Raw genomic sequence first — 25,577 nt, 5'->3', positions numbered from 1 at the left:
GCATTCCTTATAACTTGATGGGAATAACACTGCGGACTCCTGAGGGTTATCCACCACGCGGGCAAAGGAGACTTTGTCCGGCTCAATCAAAGAAGAAGGAAATGCCATCAGAGGTTGTCGGCGTTAAACTGCTGCGAGGTTTGAAAGGCAGAGGAGTGGTCGGGCGCAGAGCATGAGCAACGCCGAAACAGAAGAATCAGACGCAGACAGAGGCGTGGAAAACGACGAGGTCGAGCAGAGCAGGTGGGAACGTCGACGTCGAGCAGAGGAACGATATCGACAGAGGAAGACGATGACACTGCGAGCGACAGAGGCGTGGAAGACGCTGATATAGATACACATACATCTACTTGTTTGTGCATGTTTGACTATGATAAAGTCAGTCTTTTATGATATTAGTGGGAGAACGCTGAGGTACCTGTGCACGTAAATGAAAAAACAAATTGATATTGAAGCACCTAAATTGGTATGAGTTTTCAGACGGTGCTCTTATGAATGACAATTATACCGATGTAGAATGATATAAATATGCTGTTGATATAGTAAAATTTATTGAATAACATGAATTATTATAAGTGATTATAATCTTAAAATATAAAATGTTTTATATTTTTTATTAAAAGCTTAACTAATATGCTTATTATTTTCTTTTTTTCTTGTAATATTGTAGTTTAAGTGTTAATATTTATTGGCTTTGGTCATCTCATAATTATTTTAAACTAAGTTTTCAGTTGTAATTAGTTTATTAAAAGATGAGTAATAGAAGAGAAAATATTTATAGAAGACACGAATAAACTATACTGAGGTAAATTTAATTGTACTACCTTAGCTCAATTTATTTTATGACTTTCATTTATTAAATGTTAGTATAGAAAATGAATATAAAAATTTAGTTCCATCGTCCGACCGTGTCTATTCGTCTTGGTTTATTCCAAACCTTTGATCGGGTTGCGACAAAAGTGGTATCAGAGTCAATGTTTATGATTAGTTAATATAATCTTGATGAAAGAGCGAATAAGACAATTATAAAAAGATTAATATTAAAAAATAAAAAAAAGTAATTTTGCTCAAATTAATAATTATATCCATTATGGACCCAAAATTATTGAAGAATGGAGTTCGATAGAAAATGATGAATTGCATCCTACTATAAATTTGAACCCATGTCCAAATCCAGATGATGGCGGCAATGACTCAACTGATTTAGGAGTCGAGATCACAACATATTGGAAGAAGGGCATCGTACCACAGTGGTGTCACGTGTGCCAAGGGCAGAGATGACGGTGATGCTAGAGGCTTCTAGTGCGAAGGTCAAGCGACTCTGTGACATAAGGAGAAGAATATCGTACAATCGATTGAAGGAAGTCCAGATGAAGGAGCACTTGTGCGTGTAGGAAGGAAGCGAAATCGTATGCAGAAAGGAGGAAGAAATTTTTACGATTGGATTAGGGCTCGTCCTAAATTAAAGGTAAAATTTAGTAATTTTATTTTACTGATTTAATAAGAAAATTATATATATATATATATATATACGCGATGGTTTTGACTCCGACTCTGCTAGGGTTTGTGAATCGATGGCGACGCGGTTAATCGGTCGTCATGGCTCATTCTTATGCCGGTGTGACTGCTGGCGGCGTCGGTGACGCAGGTAAACGATTTCGTTCCTATGCCGGCGTGACCGCAGACGGCGTTCCAAACTTCTCTTCTGTCTTCTATGATTCACTCACACTCGGTACTGAGTCTTCTTTCATTCGACGTCCTGGCCGAAAAGGGGGTAAGCTTGCTCTCTTCTTCTCCGATGCCGAGAACGGCGATCTCGCTTCTTCTTGCCGCCTTCATTTGGTAGAAAAATTCCTGTATGAGTATCTTAAAATGGAGTTCCTTCGAAAACATTTCGAACTGATGAAACTTATCTAAGATTGGAAGATAGGACCCTTGGATGGAAGACACATTTTAATTCAGTTGTCCAATGAGGTGGACTATATGCGTCTGTTTGCTAGGCGATTGATGTGGTTTGAGGACTGTGGAATGAAAGTCTTGAAATGGTCAACCAATTTTGATCCCAAAGCTGAGACTCCGATTATTCTTGTTTGGCTTCGGTTCTCAGGTTTGAAAGTCCATCTTTTTAACCATGAAATTTAGTTCTCCTTAGCTGCTATGTTCGGGAGATCCCTTAAACTTGATGCTCCTACCTATAATCTCACCAAACCTGCTATGACTAGAGTTTTAATTGAACGGGATGTTACCTTACCTCCACCCGATGAGGTTTGGATTGGTTCGACTCACAATGGATACTGACAGCAAGTTTTATTAGAACAACTTCCCTCTTACTGTACTCATTGCCGAATGTTTGGCCATGATCAGGATCAGTGCTTCAGGTTACATCTTGAGTTGAGGAAAGGGGGAAGTATGAAATTGTTACACGTTGAGCAGACGCCTATGCTCCCTGTAGAAAATGCTATGGCTGCTTCGACAGATGCTTTTGCCGTGGTCCCTCACCCAATTGTTAACCCTGCTTTGGCCCAGACCGGGGGACAACCGGTGGGGCGAGCTGAGCAGGTGATACCTGCTTCATTTCCTCCTACTATTTCTAATACAGAGGGGTCTCGTCTCTCTTCCGCCTCTCTCCCTGATGCTTTAAATACTGATAATAATCTATATCCCCTTCTTTTTAATGCTATCTCTCCGGTTGGGCGAACTGAGTAGGTGATACCTGCTTCAGTTCCTCCTATTATTTCTAATACTGAGGGGGCTCGTCTCTCTTCGGCCTCTCTCGCTGATGCTTTGAAGACTAATAATAATTCTTTATATTCTCACCATTCTGGTGCACTCTTCGAGACTCCTTTGGAGGATATTTTTAAAATATTAAGGGATGAATGAAATGTTCAAAAGTACCGTCGGAGGAAGTATAGAGTCCAAAATGAGGTGCAAAAACATAATAGTGGCAATAATTTGCTCGAGGGAGCTACCTTCATTTCCACCATTCCAATTGATCCTCAAATGCAAGATACTCCTAGTTTGAACTTTCGCATGCCTTCCTCCACTACCCAATCTTTATATTCCGCCTTACATAATTTTCACAAGCTCCCTTGGAGAGAGGGTGTGTGGAGTTGGGCATTAACTCCCTCTATGTCTTTCCTGGCTTGACGAATTTTCCACTCGGTTATTCCATGTGATGATATCTTAAAATTGAAGGGTTTGAGACTTGCCTCACGTTGTTTCTGTAATTCGACGGAGGAGACTGTTGAGTATATTTTCTTTTCTTGTTCTTATTCACTTTTTATTTGGAGGAAGGTTGGCATGTGGTTTGACACTATTTTGAATCCGGATCGAAATCTTTTGCTTACCACTATGATTTGCAATCTGGATCGAAAACATAAACAATTTCTGCAAGTTTACCCTTACATTATATGCTGGTTTATTTGGATGGCTCGTAATGATATTAAACATGAGGGTAAAACTATTCAGAATACGATGGTCTTTACAAATATTATTGCCTATATTAATAAGTTTTGGAGGACGGGTAATGCTAAATAAAGCTTCTTTTCGGGCATTAATTATTTTCTTTCTTTGGGGCGCACGGTAATGGTTGAGAGGAGGTTTCCTCATCTCCCGGTTTTGGTGAGATGGCGACCACCTCCCAGTGGGTGGGTAAAGTTTATCGCTGATGGGAGTTGGAAATATAGCAGTGCTGGTTGTGGGGGCATTGCTAGGAATTGCAGGGAACTGTATTCTTTTATTTTCCTCACCCTCTTACGCTGATACTTCTATTGAAGCGGAGGCTCGGGCCATTTTGACGGCTGTCATGATAGCTCACTCTCTCAGTTGACATTTTATTATCTTTGAAAGTGATAATTGCTTCCTGGTTGACATTCTTGCTAATGGTGCTGAGGCCTCTTGGGATATTCTCTATTTTATTCAGATGATTAAACTCTTAACCTCTCATATGACTGTTATTTGGAGTTTCATATTTCGTGAGGGGAATCAACCCGCAAATTGACTTGCTATCTTTGGTAGCGCTACTAATAACTGTTGGGTGGGATCTGTTCATATGGTTGTTATTTGGAGTTTCATATTTCGTGAGGGGAATCAACCCGCAAATTGACTTGTTATCTTTGGTAGCGCTACTAATATTTGTTGGGTGGGATCTGCCCCCCCTACACACGTTGTTGGTTGGAGACAAGATAGATGCTTCTTATGTTCGTCGGGATGTTTCCTCCTAACATGTTATTATTAATTTGGTGGTATGGTTTGGCCTCGACTTTGCAAATCATTTGAACTGTTTTCATTTTTCTATTTCTGTTTCGGGCTGGCTTGGATTTCTGCTGTCCGAGGGATTGTGGTTGCCCCTCGTCTGCTACTCATAGTAATACCTGCTTTTGTTTTCGTGGTGCATTGTTTGGGTGCCAGCTCTTGCACCTGAGGATGCTGGTCGAGGGGTCTCCCGTGCTTACCTATTCCCTTGTGGGATCTCTTTTTTTCTCTGTTTTTATGCTTATCTGTCTGCAGTGGCACTCCCGCCCTCCTTTCAGGACCACAAGGTGTATTGGTTGCTCTTGGCTTCATCGGCTCACTGTCTACTATCTTGGTTCCTCTTTTCTTCCTTTGTTTTCTTTTCTGTAGGATTCTCTTGTGGACTAAGATGCATATGATGCTGATGCCGTCTCAACGAACTCATCGTAGCACTGGTGCTCTTTTCTCAGTTTTTTGGTGTCCTTTGTTAATTTTTTGGTGTACTTATTGTTGGGTATACGTTTATTTTATTTTATTAAATTAGGACTCTTGGTTTAGAATTTCAGCTTGGAGGGGAGTAGAAGTAGGAGAAATGCACGAATTGAAGGTGAGAGATTGACCCAAGCAAACTTCAGTAAGGTAAGATTGGATTCATATTATAATTTACCTAATGAATTTTAAATATATATATAATGAATAGCAAAATAAAGTTCATTAAGATTTCATAAAGTAAAGTGATGGAAATTAATACTCAAATAATGTAAAGTTAATGATTAATTAAAATCATATGAATAAATTAAGTTTTAATAATATGAATATCATGTTTTTTAAAGGCATGCTGTTAGAAGAGGAGTAAAGACAAGTTCAAGGACAAAAAAATCGTAATCGACCTAAGTACTCTTATTTTTATATTTATAATAGTATTTTGATTTCTTTTCGATTAATTGTATAAATTTTTATTCATATCTATAAATTCATGTTTTAGTTTATTCCAATTTATATACTCTTCTTTTAATTGGTAATATCATAATGTTAGGTCTTATTTTAGTAATAATTATAACATATTATTTAAAGATACATATATTATATTTTATATCATTAGATAAGCATATGAATGATATATATATATATATAAATGTTGTATGAGATGATCTAAAAGAAAGCCCAACTCATACAATACAACACACACAAAAACCAGATAAAACAAAGATACAAAAAAGTAAAAACCAAAAAGCCACAAAATGATACAAAAGTGTTAGAGACGTTCCACTTTAGTCCTCCTGCCTCTAGTTCTCGGAAGAGAGACGGTTAACAAATTGGTAAGGTGAGTACCATTGCTCGTAATAACCAAAATATCATCCATCAGATTCCCGAGCTCAAGCAGATCTTCATTCTTCTTCTTCTTCCTAGATCTGTAGACCTGCCATTCGTCATCCGATGATTGATTAATCTGATCAGTAGATTCCAAAGGTGGTCTAATAGGTGTAGGTCTTTGCACGTCTTGATCCCCATGAGCCTGAGTAATATTAATATCTTTCTGGACCAGATGAGGCGGTTGTGAAGCATTATAAGTATTTTTACATGTATTATCAGTGATAAGTTCCAGGGCAGGCAGGTTCTGAAGAAACTCCCTCTCCCCCATGATAGGAAGTTCCAAAGACGAGGGAGTTACAACTGGGGATTGAATAGTTGTCATATTGCTTGCCTGATCAGGAGGAAATGAAATCACAGCCTCTAGACGAGTAATTTACTTTTTTGGTTTGAGTTGGGGGTGTAGATGGTGACATTAAGAACTGGACTATTCGACCATACGACAGTTCGAACAATACGACGGAAAATGTTCAATCTCTACATTCTGCCAATATCCATGTTGTTGTGTGCCCAATCAGATTTCCTCAGAAGCTGGTGAAGTGATGTCTCTTTCAATAAGTATTTTGAGTTCAGAAGACCGAGACAAATTAAAAGTAGAAATGTCCGTCTTGAGTGACTTCCCATAAGCCGAGGCAATAGAGTACAATACTTTTTGAAAAAAATAATAAAATTTCAGACCAGAGAGATGAATCCAAACCAGAATGATTAGCGGTTCCGTCTGTGGGTCAAAATCCACAGACCATTTCAGAATCTTCATTGCTCTGTTATCAATTCATATTATCCTTCTAGCAAATAAGCGCATGTAATCTTTTTCATTGCTAATTTGAATAAGAACGTGTCTCCAATCTAATATTCCAATTTTTCATTCTCCAACAAGGTGCATAAGTTCAAATTCTTTGCGAATGAGCTCCATTTTGGGATGACTATATAGAAATTTCCCAACCAAATTCGGATGATAGGAGGAAACAAGTTGAATACCTTCAGCTTCTGTAAAAAAAATGATAGACTTTCCATTCTTTCTATCATGTTTCTTGATGTCATTCACCCACTCAAATGAATGAGGGAAAGATGATGATTTTGGTGTGCCTGAGGCATGGACATCGGCAAGGGCGGCTGTATACGATTTGTTCGAAGCCATCCTCAAAGATAGGTGCGACGTTTAGAGAAGAAAGCAGACAAGGGAAAAAATCGCGTCGAAAATGCCGAAGCTAAAAGGGGACGAAGTGGTGAGACGGGACGAGCGCAGACAACGCAGAAATCGTGAGCAGTTCCCGCGAGACTGAGTCGCAGAACACGCGAATGGCGAGACAGGCCGCAAAGGAGCAGAATCGAGCGCAGAACACACGAGAGGGAGACGAGCCTCATCTCAAAGCCGAAGAAGCGGGGAGATGAACAAAATCGAGCGCGAAAACACTGAGAGGAAACATCGAAGCCGTAACTGTTGCTAGGGTTCGCCATCGGGCGAAACCCTAGCAGAGCCGAGCGAGGAAGAAAACACCATTATGTATTTTAATATATATATATTGAAAGCCCAAAAAGGCTAATATATTAACTAGAATTAAAGAAACAAAGACAATGTGTTGGAGGGCCCAAACATGACACTCTGCCCACACTATAACCACAAGTGTTTTCAAAATTAGGAAATACAGAAAAATACATTAGAGACATAAAGAAAAAGCCTAAAAATGCTGAAATACATAGTATTAGGTGGCTAGAGGGCAACCCGATTTGGTTTTGCCTCTGCCTTTGGTTCTAAGGAGCAAGCTAATAGATTGGCAAGATGATTGCCATTGCCAGTAGTAACCAATGTATCATCCAATATGTTCCCGAGTTGGAGTCGACCTCCATTCTTCTTCTTCCTCCTGGAATAGACCTGCATTCCTATTCCGAAGATTGACTCACCTGATCTTGGTCTAAAGTGTGCTGAAGATGTGTAGGTTTTTGAACATTAGAAACAACTACATGTTGTACCGGCTGATCTGTTATTGGATCAAAGGATCACTCTCGCGTGTCTTGGCATGTAAGTGAGTCTTCTTCAATAACAGTGGTGGTATAAACACAACTGGATCTGTATCTGTAGTATGTTGTTTTTCTTCAGGAACTGCGGTGCTGGGAAGATGATCGGGTTGCATATTCTTAATAGGGATTTTAGGTGGCTTTTCTTTGGCGATATTCGACCTTAGATGAGGTTGTAAACGATAGCAAATGGTAGAACGTGACCAAATATATTACAATGAGAGCAATAAGGAGAGTATGGCTCGATTTCAATCTTTTGCCAATACTCATTGTGAGTGGTTCCAATCAATACTTCATCCGGAGCTGGTTGAGTGACATCCCTCTCAACTAACACACAAGTCACAGAAGGTCTGGTGACAACAAACGTAAGATTATCAACCCTGAGAGACTTACTGTAAGCAGTTGCTAAGGAGTAGAGAATCTCCAAGTTGAACAGATGTAATTTTAACCCCGAAAATTTTATCCAAACTGGAATGATAGGGGACTCCGCTTTTGGGGTCGAAACCAATAGTCTACTTCAGATTTTTCATATAACGGTTGTTAATCTTGATCACTTTTCGAGAAAAGATACGAGTGTAATCGATATCATGAGATAACTGAATCAGTATGTGCCGACCGTCAAGTAAACAAATATTCCAACTGCCCAATACCAACTGCCCAATAGCTTCATAGATAGCTTCATAGACAAACTCTTTCTGAATGATCTCCAGTAGAAATTTCTCTACTAGAGCAAAACGCCAAGTGGACGCGAGAGTACTTGTTTCGACTTCTGTGAGAATAAAGGCATACTTCTCATTTTTTTTCCAGTTTTTTTATAAAGTTGTGATCGCCACCACCTTCAAGAGCGAGCGTCGTGAAAAGATTGCGTAACATTGCAGGACTTGCCAATATGAAAACCAGACTCTGAACCTGAAAGAAGAGCACGAGTAGGAAAAGGAATGTCCCTGACAAGTGCAGTGGCATAGGAACGGATCGTGGATGCCATCTCCAAAGCAGCTAGGCATGCAGCTGGAAATAAGCGAGTAAACTTCGGAAGTAGTAGAGCTGCAAGCCGTCGACTGCGGGTGAGAGACGCGAGCCGAGTAGGAAACGTCTGGCACCTGTCAGGCAGAGCGACAGAGAAAGAGAGACGATACGAGCCATCCATTGCAACTCGAGCCGTCGACTGGAGAGCGAGAGCGCGAGCGTCCTCGAGTACAAGAGCGTTGTAGAAGTTTGTCGACTGGATAACGTTTGCCAGAGTGTGAAACTTCGTTTCGCGGGAGATGATAGAGATAAATGAGAAATCAATGAATCACCACCGGGAATCGCCATCAAGGAGCAAAACCCTAGCAGCCACCAATGGGAAATCGATATTTGGGCATTTGTCAAATATCCATTTCCTTATGTGCATGTGTGCCGCTAGCCGTGGCCTGTTAGTTGGTGGGGTTCACTGTAAGTCTCCTCAGGTCACGGGTTCGATCCCCTGTGGTGCGAGGTTCTCGAATAGTTAGGCACATGGCGTGAGCTCTCATCATATGGTCTTGATGCACATGAGAAATCGATATTTAGGCCTCTGTCAAATATTGATTTTCTTTTTAATACACACACACACACACACACACACACACACACACATATATATATATACTTGTATGTGTATGATTGACTATGACGGAGTTTTTTGGTACTAGCGGAAGAACACTAGGTACTCGTGCACGTAAATGTAAAAGAGTTGATATTGAAGTATTTTAATTGGTATAATATGGTGCTTCGATGACAGTTGTACAAGTGTTGTAAGATATAGATGTGCTATTGCTATAATAAAATTCATTGAATTGTATGTTATATCGCAAGTGATCATATTCTTAGAATATCAAATGTTTTATACTGATTTCTAAATCTTTACATATATGCATATTGTTTTTTTACTGTATTACTGTTGTTTAAGAGTGCGAGTATTCACTGTTTTTTGTTAGCTCATAGTTATTTTAAACTAACCTTTCAGGTGCAATTAATTTATTAAAAGAGCAATCGAGGAGAAAATATTTCTAAAAGGCGCAGACAACCTGTAATGAGATAAATTTAACTGTACAATTATAATTTAATTTATTTAGTGGCGTTTGTGTGTGGAGGGGTAGGGGGAGAGGGGGGGATGCTAGAAACACTAGGATAGAACTAGGATTAGACTTGCTTTGATATTAAATGATAACAGAGTGAACCCAAATGACAATAGTAAAAGCAAATATTATTACTGAAAATAAATACTTTGTTACAATTAAACAGACTTGAAAGGAAAATTACAACAAACACAAACTTTCACTATGGTTCGATCAAAGGATGGTGGATGTCGGCTAGGTGATTGGGGGTGGAGGTTGGTGGTTGAAATAGGTGGTGGGTGGTTGGGACAACAAAAGGAGGGGCTGAAATTGCATTGGGAGCGAAGCTGAGAGCTTGGACAGCGAGGGACAACGAAGCAGGAGAGGTGTGGACTGCAGGACAGGAAGGGGCGGCTGTTCGGGGCAGTGGGAGCGAACAAGAATGGTTGAAATTGGAGAACTGCAGTGAAAAACAACAAATGAGTGTTGTTCGGGGGTGGCTACTATGGTGGTGGGTGGCCAGGAGTGCCTTGGGGAAGATTTGGATGGGGATAGAGAAGAAGATAAGCACCACCTCAGGAGAGAGATATTGCCGGAGCATCACCCAATTCCTCATATACAACTCTCAAAGGGAGAAAAAGGACGCTGCTGTCCTAAATAAAACACACAAAAAATTCCGTTACAAAAATTTATACATATATAGGAAATGACTATAAAGGAATAAATGATAATTAGAAAGAAAGCACAATAAAGGAAATCTGGATTGATCGGCCTATCTTCCGCGCTTGTGTGATTCTCGCATTCGCGTCCGATGTCTATAGCGACCGATGCAGAGCACTCCCACATCGCCATGTTACACAGATTGATCTAAATTCATATTTGGAAACAAGAGTTTGAATTTTTCTACACACAACAGTTCCTATTTACACATTTTTATTATCATCAATATGCTTTCAGGTTCTGCGACAAGCACCATGTTTTCCTACTCCAAGACTGACAGTGAGCTGCCTCACCCTTCCTGTGTGGGCCGTCATGTAAGCTTGCGGACACTTGAGAGTCGCTGCTGGTGCATTGTCTTTGTTCATCCCTAGTTTTCAAGATTTCTATTGCCTTTTCTCTTTCTTATTTGCTGTCCCCGTACCATTTTTGGGCTTTGTGATGCAAGAAAACCTTCCAAACAGCTGTTATCCTAAATGGAGCTGCTGGAACCTTTTGAACTGCCATTGAAATTGCAGAGATAAAGTCCAAAAACATTATGAGATATAGTATTCTGGAGTGATTGTAACGGAGTACAAGGTTTCATTGCAATCTCCTTTGCCTGCCACCACCAAGTTTGGGGAATTCACCCAAATAGGGAATTCCTACCCTAACCCTGGAAAAGCTGAAATCTAACTCAACCCACAACTGATTCCAAACCCAAGGGAAGTGATAGTTATAGGCCAATCCCAATTATGACATAAACGTAAAATATGCCCACAAGTAAAATTTTAATTCTGAAATGGCTCTCCTCTTTTAAATTATGTCATTGAGGTAGTTTTAGTGGATTTGATTTAAATAATTATCATTCAATATTATTAGACTTTAAGATGATTTTTGGATGTGATAGAGTTCAGTTTTTTAGAGGGATTAGCATATAATGTTTAGAATTAAGGTAAAGAAATGTTCAGAAGTGTTATGTGACATGGAAGTTTAACTACAAATTTTATGAAACCCAATTTCATCTATAATGTTCTATGGATTAGAATATTGGCCTTTTAAAAAATCATTAATGTATAAGTTGAGTGTTTCATAAGTGTGAATGTTAAGATGATTATTTTAGAGTAATGTTTCTGAGTGAAATCTATTAAAGAGATGGTCCCTAAAAAATAGACTAGGTTGGTCGGGACAAATATAATTAAAAGAAGAATATGTACTTATATGAGTTGAGAAAATCACTGTTATGATCTAGAAGAGAAAGTGATAAATAGAATATTCACTAAAGTTATATTAATAGAATATTCATGATAATTTGCAAAGTTTATATTTTACAGCTCAGAAAATACTCAATAGAAATGAATAAAAAATAAGATTTATAACACTGGCCCCAAATAGTTGGACTAATTCTAATGTTAAGAGTTATAGCAATCAAATTTTATTCGTCATCATCGTCATCATTAATAATTTTTTCCAAACTATCTTTTGCTATTAATTACCGATAATGATTAGAGACTTCAATTCTGTTGTAATCATGGCTCTTTACCAAGCTGAATTTGCTCTGTTCTATATCGCACATGCTCAATCATTATGAGCAGTTTACTTTGCTCCAGCTGCAATGTTTAATGGATTATTCATTGTTTGTAAACAATGTGATTTTATGCTATGGATTGCCAAATCCTCTTGCGATTGTCAATACAATTTTGCATATAATTTATAGCGTGGACAAAATTCTTTAATGATTACCTTCATTTCATTTTTCTTGATCAAGTTGTATTAGATACACTAATATCACAATTTGTATTAGGTTGTTTCAAGGCATTAAAAATTATCGAATTGATGAAAAGGTTTACTTTGAGCAAAACTAGGTCGATAATTCGAGCTTCACTTTTTTTCACTTTGAAGTTAATTTGAATCCATGTGAAAGAAATTTAATGTTTTTTCTTATGCTTCATCTTCTAGCTTTGAAGCTAATACTTTTGCTTCATAAATTTCTACTTCATGTAAAGAACATGCTTCACCAATCATTGTACAAATGTCCTTTCTTCAATTATTTTCTCTAAATGATGTGTCTACTTTTGCAAGCATAGTTTGTCAATAAATCTTTTTTTTTAATGGAAAATACGTTTATTAGTCTCAATCACTATATTTCCCGTTTATTTTCTTTTTAATATTTTGCTTGATTATTATGTATACATATGAAATTTGGTTTTGACCAATTTCATATTCTTTCTCTATCAGCGTGGTTAGAGACGAAACTTGAGCACGCCACCTGCATACTGATTTCTTGTGATTTCTATTAACACTGTCTGACTTACATGAAGTTGGACATATCCTTGAAGCTTGTTAAAACTGGACCTGTTTGACTTCTTAGGGAAGAAAAATGGAAAATGACAAATTTCACATTTAAGTGAAATTCTCTAAAGCGACCATTAGACATCAACCTGAACCTCATCTGTTGTTTTATGAGAGGTCATTGAAATTTCTGTTGAAGATTTGAAGTTGCTATGGTAGATCCAATATGTGACCTTCACAATGCGTCGAGCAATTGTTTGAACGTCATAGTTTTATCCTTTGAGCTGTGTGTGGTCAAACCCTTTTTTATTGGATAAATGCCCTTTCTTCAATTATTTTCTCTAAATGATGTGTCTACTTTTGCAAGCATAGTTTTTCAATAAATCCATATTTTTTTTTGTTGTTTGATGGAAAATAATTTTATTAGTCTCAACCACCATATTCCCATTTCTTTTTTTAAAATTTTTTGCTTGATTATTATGTATGCATATGAAAATGGGTTTTGACCAATTTCTTTTGCTTTCTCCATTGGCTTTGTTAAAGACGAAACTTGAGCACGCTGCCTGCATTCTGATTTCTTGTGATTTCTATTAACAGTGTCTGTCTTACTAGAAGTTGGACATATCCTTGAAGCTTGTTCAAACTGGACCTGCTTGACTGCTTAGGGAAGAAAAATGAAAATGACTATTTTCACATTTAAGTGAAATTCCCTGAAGCTACCATCAGACAACAACCTGAACCTCATCTGTTATTCTATGAGAGGTCATTGAAATTTCTGTTGAAGATTTGACGATGCATCAGTAGATCCAATATGTGACCTTCACAATGCGTTTGGCTGTTGTTTGAACGTGATAGTTCTATCCTTTGAGCCGTTTGTGCTTTTATTTTTCTTAGAATTCTCTGCACTATGTACTCCACTGCTTATTTCAAACGGTTGGTATTAACATATTTGAAATGAATTTATTAGGGTGTTTGCTGTCCAGAGCTCTTAGTAATTTTTATTTATTCATGCTTTTCTGATTGAAAATCATCGGTCAACATCTAAATGAATTAATTTGAAGGATTATTAGGTCTAGTTTCTTATGCTTTTAACCAATCATTTGAGATAAATATGAAGATTTATTGATTTTGCAGCCACACGACCATCCTCCAAACATCAGAGTCCTAAAGCTCATCTTCATGTCTTGAAGTATTCATCTGGTGGAGTTATTGAGGTTTGATCATACCTTTCGAAGATAATTTAGCTGTTATTTTGTGATATTAACGTGTATATAAATTTTTAGTGTTGTCCAGAACTTTCACACATGCATTAAGTTTCCTCATGCTTGTTCAATAAAATGTTTCTAAATTTTTTTATCATAGTTACCATCTTTTTGTATAATTTTTTTTTACATTGTTATATTTGACCATTTTTTCATTAAGCCTTTCACATTAATTTTATTTATCCACTATGTTATTAGATCTCTACCTTTATTGAACATATTTAGTCTTATGATTATTTAGTGTCAAAATGCGGAATGAATATATTCGTGATAGGGTTGGTGTAGCTCCTGTGACAGACAAAATTAGAGAAAGTCGTCTTAGATGGTTTAGGAGAGTAGATGTTTTAGACATTAAACGTCGACCATCTGATGATCCGATTAGGAGAGTAGATGTTTTAGATTCTACTTGTGTTAAGATAGGCAGAGGTAGACCTAGGAAGACTTGGGCTTATTGTATTAAAAATGATCTTAATTTACTAGAACTAAATGAAAATTTGACACTAAATAGGACGCAACGGAGAAAAAAGATTCATGTAGCCGACCCCACGTAGTGGGATTAAGGCTTTGTTGTTGTTGTTGTTGTTGTATTATCTTCTCTTTAATATTTTCTATGTCCACCTTATCTTTTATAAGGCCATTTCATATTTATCCTTTTTGTCAACACACACCCATCCTAACTTTTAAAATTTTGCTTGCTCTCTTTGTTTTACTACACTTCCATCTTAACTTAATTTATCCTTATTTATTCACACATCCATCTTAACATTCTCATTTTTCCATAGTCAACATGGACATGAATGAATTTTTGTTGCCTAGTGTTATGATTCATATAAAGGTTCTGGTTTACTTGTTATTCTTTAAAGTAGTTTTAAAGTTTCTACTAGGGATTCTCTTAACATACCATGCTTGAGGCAATTCTTCATTTAGCCATCTAAAGTTTTAACTCTAAAAGCCACGTCCCTGTGGATATCCTAATTTGTTTGCATAATATATATTTATAAGATATGCATCATAAATATGCTTGTGTAGATAAATTATTGGAAATATAATCTAAACCATTAAATTAATGTCTGCTAGATTAGTTAAATTAAAATATTAATTTATTTAGTATCATATATTGCAATTGAAGCGTGGGCTTTATTCATTGGTTGTAACTTTTCTAGCGGTAAATTTTATGTCAGGCAATCGTATTAGGTTTGGCTTAAAGCTGGTTTAGGAGGTATAAGTTCCATAGGTGCGCATTTCTTACTGAAATGGGGAAAACAAGAGAAAATATGGGAAAAGAGTTAGCACGCCATGTGACCTCTATGTTTTCTTGCTCCATGGAAGGATATTATTGTAATTACAAAGTAATGCAAAATGCAATATGTTGTGAACTATAACATATACCAGTTGATGTGGTATATATATATATAATATAAGAACGATCTTTGAAGAGCGAAAAATAGAATGAGAAAATTCATACTAAGAACACACAGATTTACGTGGTTCAACAAATTGTCTACGTCCACGGAGTTGCAGAGGATTGCAATACTTGAGGAATTTACACCAATCATCTTTTCGACTTACAAGAGGAATCTTTCACTTCGTTGCTCTCTCTTATTCTCTCTCTGTTCTTCTCTCTCTACACCGAAATACACCGAAGAAGACAAAGACAAACTTAGAAGAAGACAAACTTACAAGAGAAATAAACCTAATTTCTCTTATGCCACAAACCACCAAGAATAAGCCAAAGGAGAATAATATTCTCCTTCTTCTTCTTCCTTCTGCCACAAGGAACTATTTCTTGCTCTTCTCTTCCTCTATCTTGAGGAAACCTGAAGAACACCAAAAATGTGACTTAGAAACCCAAGGAGAGCCATCCGAAGCCTTTATCACGAATAGGAAGGGAGCGAAGGGATGCTTCGCTTCGCGTCAGAGAAAGGCAAGAACGGTTCGCAAAACCTAAAGGTTGTGGTCGTGACTTTTCGCGATCAAAACAGGGAGGCGGGAGCGGGATCGGGATCGCGCCAATTTGCGTTTTCGCTTCGCATGTGTGCGGGAGTAGGCGGAGACAAGATCTTCTATTGGGCTCCAGCGCTAACAATCTTCCACTTGGAAACCGATACACATGCTACAACATCTCCTTCTTCGAACTGATATCCTTCACGGGAGGTGTCGCCCTTTTTCTTCAAACATGAATCCTCCACCATGAATCCTCCACCATGAATACTCCACCATGAATCCTCCACATCTGCAACTCAAAACCCCGTCTTCACTCCAGAAGACCAACTGAAGCTGCACACAACTTCAATTTCTCAAGAGTAACACCCTCAGTCAACATATCAGCAGGGTCAACATAACTTTGCACCTCCAAGCTATTTCTTGAATTACTCTTATCTCTGCTTGCAACTCTCTCTGCATGGACAATATTCTGACTTTGCTGAAAGCATTTTTCAACAAGTTTAGCTTTGTACCTCTTACTGCCATCTTGCTCAGTCTTCGCTCGGTACACCTAATTGTTGGGTAATGCCTTCTTCCCTGGTGAAAGTTCTGTCAGCTCCCACTTGTTCGGACTTTCATCCTGCAAAATTTCCTCATAGCTCTGTGGTTCTCCACCATCTGTCTGTGAAATAATAGGAATGGGTGTCCCGGACCCACTCTTCTCTTCACTTCCATCATGAACAAAAAAATGAACTGCCAACAATAATGCATCATGTACTTTTTCAGATACCACATTTGCACTATCATTTTCTATATTCTTGGGATTCCTGCAGTTCCTCTTTATGTGGCCAGCCTTGCAACAATTCCAACAGTTTGCTGACCAGACTTTGATTTTGATCTCCCTTTATTTGAGTTTCTGTCCTGCCATCTCCCTCTGAAATCAACATTTAGTGTCGAACTCAAACCTGAAATCTTGCCAGAATCTTTTCTACGTACCTCCTCAGCCAAAATCAAGTCACGAATATCATCAAATTTCAGTTTAGATTTACTTGCAGAACTGCTAACTGCCATCCTCATGGCTTCCCAACTATTTGGCAACGATAGCAACAATATCAGCGAACGTATCTCATCATCAAAATTAATTTCAACAGACGACAATTGATTTGTGATAATATTGAAATCATTCAGGTGTTGAACAACAGAAACATCTTCTACCATCTTCAAGTTGAATAACTTCTTCATCAAGTACACCTTGTTATTCGCTAATGACTTTTCATACATACCTGATAAGGCTGCCATGAGATCTGCAGTCGTCCTCTCCTTGATGACGTTGTGTGCAACGAATCTCGATAGAATCAATCGAATAACCCTCATAACTTGTTGATCCAATAAATCTCATTCAGCTTCATCCATCATTTCAGGTCTTTTCCCTAATAACGGAAGATGAAGTTTCTTTCCATAGAGGTAGTCTGTCTACATCCTCCAATAACCAAAATCTGTATCATCAAATTTTTCGATCCCTGAAATATTCACTTTATTTGCAGCCATCATTCTTTCTCAGATCCGAACAAAGCTCTGATAACAGTTGTTGTGAACTATAAAATATACTAGTTGATGTGGTATAGATCTAATAGAAAAACGATATTTGAAGCGCAAAAAATAGAACGAGAAAATTCACACAAAAAAGAACACACAAGTTTACGTGTTTTGGCAAATTGCCTACGTCCACGGAGTTGCAGAGGATTTTACTAATTGAGGAATTTACACTAGTCGGTCTTTTCGACTTACAAGAGGAATCTCTCATTTCGTTGCTCTCTCTTCTCTCTCTGTTCTTCTCTTTGTACACCGAGATACACCGAAGAAACTATCCACCGAGATATATCGAAGAAGATAAACTTACAAGAGAAATAAACCCAATTTCTCTTCTGTCACAAGCCATCAAGAAGAAGCCAAGGGAGAACAATTTTTTTTTTCTTCTTCTTATTTCTGCCGCAAGGAACTATTTCTTGCACTTCTCTTCCTCTATCTCGAGGAAACCTGAAGAAGAACACCAAAAACGTGACTTAGAAATCCAAGGAGAGCCATCCGAAGCCTTTATCACGAACAGGAAGGGAGCGAAGGGATACTTTGCTTCGAGTCAGAGAAAGGCGGGAACGGATCGCGAAACCGTAAGGTGGCGGTCGCGACCTTTCACGATCAAAATAGGGAGGCGGGAGCGGGATCGGGATCGCGCCGATTTGCGACTTCGCTTCACATGTGCGTGGGAGTAGGCGGAGACGGGATCTCCTATCGGGCTCCAACGCTACCACAATAGAGTGCCTCTTTTATTTTCTGTGTCTCAAGTCTTCGAATTTCAAACCTTGTTGGAGTTATGGTTAGGTAACTGGAATTTGGATGATTGCCTTGTTAGTGGAAATATTTGTTTTCCAACCCCCACCTCGATGAGTTATTTTGCTATTAAAAGTTGTGTTCCTGTTGCATGACCTGGCAGGACACTAAAATGGATGCCCATCGGTCCACTTCTTCCCATCTTCAGCCTCCTTCCCCAACCTTGGCCCACCTGCACTGTGGTGCTAACAGTTTCATTTTTTATTTTTTAGTTAATTTGAAAAGTATTAATTATATATAATCTCTTACTTGCTAGAGTAATCCCATATGGTTTAAGTACTATCTAATTTATGACAGTTCTATTACTTTCTAGCCTGCAAAACTTTACAAGCTGAAGCATCTTACAAAAGTGGAGGTTGTTCCGAATGATAATAGTGGATGTACCTTTATGCTGGTATTTTTCCTGCACTATGCTCTCATTTTTAGCTATTATTATTGAGGAACTTTTTTTGATAATTGGGCTCAGTTTGTTAATGCTAATTAAAATTATCTATCCTGGTTCTATTCAGGGATTTGATAATCTTAGAAGTCAAAGTGTTACTCCTCCACAGTGGACAGTACGCAACATTGATGACAGGTTCACTTGGGCGAATCTCCAGATTCATACAGAGATTCTGCCATAATTATTACTTATGTTCTTAGTTATGTGTTCCCATTGTTTATTGATATTTTGTGACCCAGATTTTAAATTTACATTGATTCGTTTTTATACTTGTTGCCATCTATCTGTAGGAACCGGCTGCTTCTTCATGTTTTAAATGTCTGTAAGGAGATGCTGGGTCATATGCCTAAGGTTGTTGGCATAGACGTTGTGGAGATGGCCCTTTGGGCTAAGGTAACATTTAAAATAGTGACTAGTCTTTTGCCTTTTATTTACGTTATTTTTCTTGCTATCATTTATATAATCTACCTCACAAAAAAATCACAAAGATGTTTTTCTTGGATGGTATTTCATCCATCCAAATGGGACTGAGTTTGTCATTGATGTGGAGATAAGATTGCACACTTCAATTTCTTCACGAACCTTGTTTAGGTTTTGATCGGAAGGAGTTGGGGTGATGTGTTCTTTGCCTTATTGGTTTGTAAAATTAAATTAGGACAAAAAGAAAGAAAAAAAAAAGACTCAACATGCTGTTTCTGTTATCGCAGGTGTGCAAGTGAATGCTGTGAATTGGCATGTAGTGCATGCAAGGATAAGAAATACCACGAACTTATGATTTTTGGTAGGATTTGTGTGATTAATGTGCGTATAAGATTGCGCATGACTACATGAATTCAAAACTTAAATGATATCCATTACCATTTTAGATAATTTTGTTAGATAAGTTTCAAATTTGTCTTATTTGAAATAAATTAGGTATTTATATTGATAAAATAGGCCTATGAAATAGCGTCATCGTATGATTTTAATACTTCTACTGATTTTTAGGTGGTCTAATACTAATGTTTTAAAGACTAACGGCAGAAGAGTAGTTTTGAAAGCCTAATGTAAAATTTGAGTTCACATGAGGATTTAGTGCTCCCAAGAAATTCTAATGGAAAGTTTTGAACACATCTTTGTATTTTCAATCATACTCCCTTTTTTTAAGTCATAAAAGTGTTAGAGTAGAAATCAATTTGGAAAAACGACTTTTGTTAGAAGTGATTTTGTTAAGCTATAGTATGTTAGAATTTTGGTTAGGCAATAGAAGCGGAGAGAAGTGTCAGATCTTTTGTGAGCATGAATGAACTTTATTTAGGCCACTTTTGATAGCTATCCGTCTACAATTCATACATTATAATTATATGTCATGGGGCTGTGAGTATGGAAGAATTTTTGGTCCAAATAGTAGTTTTTTCCTTGTTTGTAATTAGGGAGTATGAGAATTTACTTCTTTGAGCAATCAAGTTTATTTTAATGATGTTTTGGAGGAATCTTTTTTTACAAGAATAATTGGTTGCCTATCTTTTGATGTCCAGACACTGAAATTCGTAGATGAGAGGTGATAGGATTTGTCTTTGCTGCCAATTTTCTTCCGAGTATTCCAGTTCAACTTTCATTTTGAATTTTTAAAATTTTAAATATAAAATTTTATTGTGAGGTTGATTTATAGAATTGGAGTTGCCATCTGTTTGACCATTAGTTTCTTCATTAGGTTTGCCACTGTCTTCTGGTGAATCGTGCACATATATATTCACTACGCTTATTAGACAAAGCCTGATTTTTAGTTTTGGTGAAGGAACTGTCATTTTGGAGTTGAGACTTTCTAATGATATCCAGTTGACCTCACGAGAGTAGAACCTTAATGATTTTGATACCATTTTGAAAATCAGAATGAGAAGATAAGAGAATAGAAAATGAGAGATTGTATGATTGAATTTATTTCCATTATGCAAAAAATATAATGAGAAGTTGTACATACTCATGCAGAGGAATAACTATTATTGAAAAAATAAATCTGAAAATCATTCTTTAACTGTGGGATCTAGAAACATAAATATGATGTTGATATCCTAGAATTACTAGATTGATGTAAATGGAAAGCTGTTGTCTACATATTACTAGATTATTGTACATAAAAAGTTACTGTTCGCATGTTTTTGGATTGCTATAGATGGAAAGCAGCTTTCGGATTATTGTAATGCTTTTCTACTTAGGGTAAGAGTGTTTCATAAATGACGTAATTTACAACATTTGGTTTGAATAAAAAACTTCTTCCAAATTTTTTGAGTGAAAGTTGGATGTATGATTTCTTCTAATGTGATGTAGGTGTGGCAGGCTGATTTTAGGGGAATAATCTCTTTTTATAGTTTTGTTACCTGATTTTCTGTTGTAGTTTCGTTCATTGTTTATTTCTTGCATTATGTGTTATTGGTTGGCTCAATGCTTTTAACTTTTGTCAAAAGAAGGCATTCATGAATTTGAATGTGGAAATTAATTTGTCTTGATTTTGATTTGATTTGATTTTATCTTCCTATTCCTGTTGAATTTTGGAATATTTGCTTTCTTTCCATTATTACTTGGGTTTAACTCCACTATTACCTTTTTTTTTTCATTTTAGGAAATTAAGTTACTGGTATAATTGGTAACTAGCTACCTGGTTGTCCTCTCTCTCTCTTTTTGCTTGAAAGTATATAATAAATCATGCTAGTTGCAGAAGGAAACATAACCCCGATTTGTCTTGCATTAGACAGGGATTTAATTTGATGATAATCCATCTAACATGTATTAAGGCCGTTCATTTTAATCTTAGCATCGTATTAATCAGTTTTTTTATATGCAAGTTGCAGAAGTTGGTTGACAAGTTCAGCCAACTGGTTAGCTTCAAACAGGGCTTATCCTGTTATTTTGTAGTATGAAATTTGTTTGATTTGGAATTTGTTAGTTATCATAGAGGATATATTCCCAGGAAAATATTCCTACAGTCAATAATGAAGTTAAAATCCAAGGTGGTCCAGTTGCATCGGTTATAATACAGAGAGACTCTCAAGTTACAGTTGAAAGAGAGCTTGTTTCACAAGCTGAAGAAGAGGACATGGAAGCTCTTCTTGGAACGTAAGTTTGTCCGTATTTTCCTGGTACTATATTAAATTGTCGTGCATATTTTTATATCCTTTTGCTGGCTTCTACTTAATAATTTTTGGTAATCATATCATAATGAAGAAAATAATGTTTAGATATAAGCCAACCGCATTGATTTAATTATCCTTTGCTGCTTGATAAAACTTCTCATGTTAGCTCATTTTGCCTGTTGAAAGAAACTGTTTTTTTTTCTTGTTATATTTTAGCTTTTTGTGTTTAGCAAATTAATTAGGGTCAGTGGCGTCCTTTGGGAATTCTGAAGTTCGCTAATACATTCTCATTCACTATGAATCTTTCCCTTAATCCAACTTGGCTTGTAAAATTGAAGCTTCTTTAAGCTTTCTGTATTTATTTGTAATCTCCTGTTACTATATGTTGCTCAATTAATTATGAATTAATATGGAATTTTATTTTCTCATTACTTGGTATACTTGAGAGATGCTCTAGAATATTATCTTAATCCCAATTTGCATGCTTATGGTCTAGAATGATCGAGTTTTTCTTTACATTAATCTCCTTTTTTATTATTATTCAGAGAAGAATGTCTCAGTTGTCAAAGCATAATTTAATAAAATGGGAAAGCTATTTTTGCCAAATTATCATCATTTTTTCATGATGCATAACGGCTAATGTAATTAAAAAATTGCAATATATAATGATACATGAAAAGCACATAGAAAAAAAAATTTCATTGTAATTTATGGTAATCCTGGTTCTATAAAGAGCTTGTCACTATGTTGTTCTTCCCGATGTTGTGACGTGGGACCTTTCCCGCGTAGGTGGGACGTGCATGCATGCTGGACTTCCGTCCAGAGCAGATGTTTAGAGGAAAAAATCCTACATGGTCTCCTGATTCGGGATTATTTCTGCCCAAAGGTTGAAAAATCCTTGTGGATCCCTTTTTCTATTATTTTTGAATTAGAGTTAGGGTTAATTTTACTGAGAACTATTTATATATTGTTATTTTTTTGTTTTGTCCCATTTTCTTTGGTTTATGTTATTTTGAGAATTTTCTCCTTGTTTTTTCTCATTTGGAGTGTTGTAGCTTATTTTTCTTCAAGTGTTGAACCTATATCTTGAAGAGAATAGGTGGTGGATTTGTTATGCCGGTGCTTGGCCTTGGGATAATTTTGTCTTTTATTAACCTAAGGTCAATTTATTCTTTTATTATTAGTATTGTTGCTAGTATAAATAGGGTTAATGTGTTTAGGGATAGAGGAGCCATGAGATTGATTTTGAGTCTTATGGTTAGGGTTTGTGAGAGATTTTTTACCTCTAAAATTGTATGAATTGGGAGAGTTCACCTACCTCTCGAATTGTAGATGCTTATCTTTGTATTCGTGTTGTTTTGGATGATTAAAGAAAACATTTACTTTGCCCTAAATTTTGTGCAAGAAATTGTTTTGTTTACTTGTCATATTGGTATCAGAGCGCTCGATCTTGGAAGAAGGAATTGAGGAGAAAGGAATAGTGGATCGGGGCATCCGTATTGATCAGATTGGGAGCTGGGGAAGACCGACGGGATCACGGTCGTTTGGGAAAAGGGATTGCAGCGTACAATAACCCAAACTATCACGATACAGTCGCTAGTTAAACTCATTGGGAAGGTTACTAAGGGATCGTGTCCTGCACCGGTGAAGACCGATGAGATTCTGACAAGTGAACGTTGGGGCTTGCGGCTTGCAGAAACCTGAAACTTCGATCTTGTTGTGATACAGTCATTGTGGCATTCCTTCGACATCACGATTTGAGCTCACTGGGGAAGATCACTGCAAACAGGTAACGCGTTTTTGTGAGTCGGTCATGATTCAAGCTAGTGGGGGAGGGTCACGACATACAAACAACACCAGTCACAGAAGAAGCCAATGCTTGGGATTGCTGCATATAGAAGATCAGGCGCTCTTGATCGACATACATGATCAGGATCGTTGCGTGAAGGAGTTCCACATCTCTTGTGACGAAAGCTAGTGATTGGGATATGCGATGTACAAGTATTCAGATTGCGGCTTATGAAGTTCCACACAACCTTCAATAGTTCCATTGATCCACATACATGAATTTCTGGATTGCGACATCCAAAGTTTCACACACGTCGATCCTGCATTCAGAATTTCCTAATCTCATGATTTCAGCGTAGTGAAGTTTAAAAATCATACAAAGGTCACGACGGCCAAAAAGATGAATGCTTTGGAGGAAAAACTAAGGGAAGAGGTTTGTCAAATCAAATATGGAATATATGAGCATTTATCAGCCATTGAGTGGAGGTTGGAGGGGAGTTTACATCCCTAGAAGAAATTGTAAAGAAGATTACGAAGTCCTACACAAACCATTCACTACTTGCAGCGGGATCGAGCGGCGGCGTTTGGAACCGATGCGAGTGACAACAATCAAAATAATTGGTGCCACATCAGGGCAACTTCACTGTCTCAGGTGGATCTGGAGCTGTTAGATCGGGTGAAGGGATAAGAAGCGGACTCGAGCCTCAACACTTGGAAGGAATGACATGACATCCAAATTGTTGGAATGAGGTAGTATGCAGAATGGGTCGATCGAGCTTTTGGAGCCGGAGAAGATCAATTTGAAAGATTTCGACCCGAAACAGTGAATCATGGTGGGTGGGACCCCTACAAAGAGTTGCATCCAACTTCACTAATGCCCACTATTTTAGCAGCCTTCTAGGTAGAAGACATTTTTGGAACTTATGGGGATGGGCGAGCTGATTATGGGGAAAGCCAAACTTATGGAAAAAAAGAAATCAATATTAGTCGAGAAAGGAAACCCAACCTTTGCTTTATGGGTGGAATGAACTTCAGTCAAAGAAATTAGGGAGACTCATGCATTAGAAAGCTGAAGATGTCGATATTTGAAGGAGTGGATGCTTATGGTTGGGTTTATCGTGCAGAGAGATAATTTGCTATTAATGGGCTGACAGAGGAAGAAAAATTGTTGGCGACAGCTCTATGTTTGGAAGGAAAGATTCTAACATGTTATTAATGGAGAGAACAACGCCAGCCAATTTGGACATTAGAAGTGTTCAAGGTGCAATTGTTGGAACGTTTCAAAAGCACATGAGAAGGGGATTTATACGAGCAGTTTTTTGCATTGGTTAAGGAAATGTCCATCATGGAGTATAGGGAGAAATTTGAGATGCTATCCGGACGTTTGAGAGGATATCAGAAGAAGTTATGGAATGCAACTTTTTGAAATGTTTGAAGCCAGAGATACTTGTATCACTTTGCCTGCTAAGACTGCGAGGATTGGGGGAAATTGTGGAATTAGAGCGGTTGGTAGAAGATAAAACTGTAGTGGAACATGCTAATACGAGCAGAACAAGTGGAGTGCCACACCGTTATATTATGACCACAATGATACTAGAAGCTCAAATAATAGAAATTCAAAGGGAGGCTCCACAGGACAAAAATAATGGCATCAGGGGTAACATTCAAACATCTTGCAGAGACAAATTATGGAGCAATGGGCTAATGGTTATGTTTTCGGCACGATGAAAAGTTTTTTCCAGGACCGTTGCAAGGATTGGACATTACAAATTCTCACAATGTATGACGAGAATACAGGGGATGCAGAAACAGAGAAAATGTGTTGGAGGAGGAACACTCCCACTTGGATGTAGTAGAAGTCTTATTGAATGCGGTGTTAGGATTAACATCAAATCACACCGAAACTTCAGGGGTAGATTTGAGAGCAGGGTGTAGTTGTGTTGATAGATAGTGGGGCCACCCACAATCACCCACAACT

General features: G+C 37.5%; 1 protein-coding gene across 2 annotated transcripts in view; it reads left to right on the top strand.

Moving 5' to 3' along the window:
- Positions 1-25,577, top strand: part of LOC110032724 (exocyst complex component SEC3A-like) — a 145,407-nt gene that overhangs the window by 25,518 nt on the left and 94,312 nt on the right. For both annotated transcript variants that reach the window (XM_020736452.1, XM_020736453.1), the window contains exons 2-6: positions 13,821-13,900; positions 18,573-18,653; positions 18,769-18,836; positions 18,992-19,094; positions 21,649-21,794. In XM_020736452.1, coding sequence (XP_020592111.1) covers positions 13,821-13,900; positions 18,573-18,653; positions 18,769-18,836; positions 18,992-19,094; positions 21,649-21,794 — 478 coding nt within the window. The remainder of the gene's footprint in view (positions 1-13,820; positions 13,901-18,572; positions 18,654-18,768; positions 18,837-18,991; positions 19,095-21,648; positions 21,795-25,577) is intronic.

The sequence above is a fragment of the Phalaenopsis equestris genome, unplaced genomic scaffold (assembly GCF_001263595.1).
Source record: "Phalaenopsis equestris unplaced genomic scaffold, ASM126359v1 Scaffold001013, whole genome shotgun sequence".
Taxonomy (NCBI): Eukaryota; Viridiplantae; Streptophyta; class Magnoliopsida; order Asparagales; family Orchidaceae; genus Phalaenopsis; species Phalaenopsis equestris.
The sequence above is the reverse complement of the archived record's forward strand: the minus strand, read 5'-3'. Positions and strand labels throughout refer to the sequence as shown.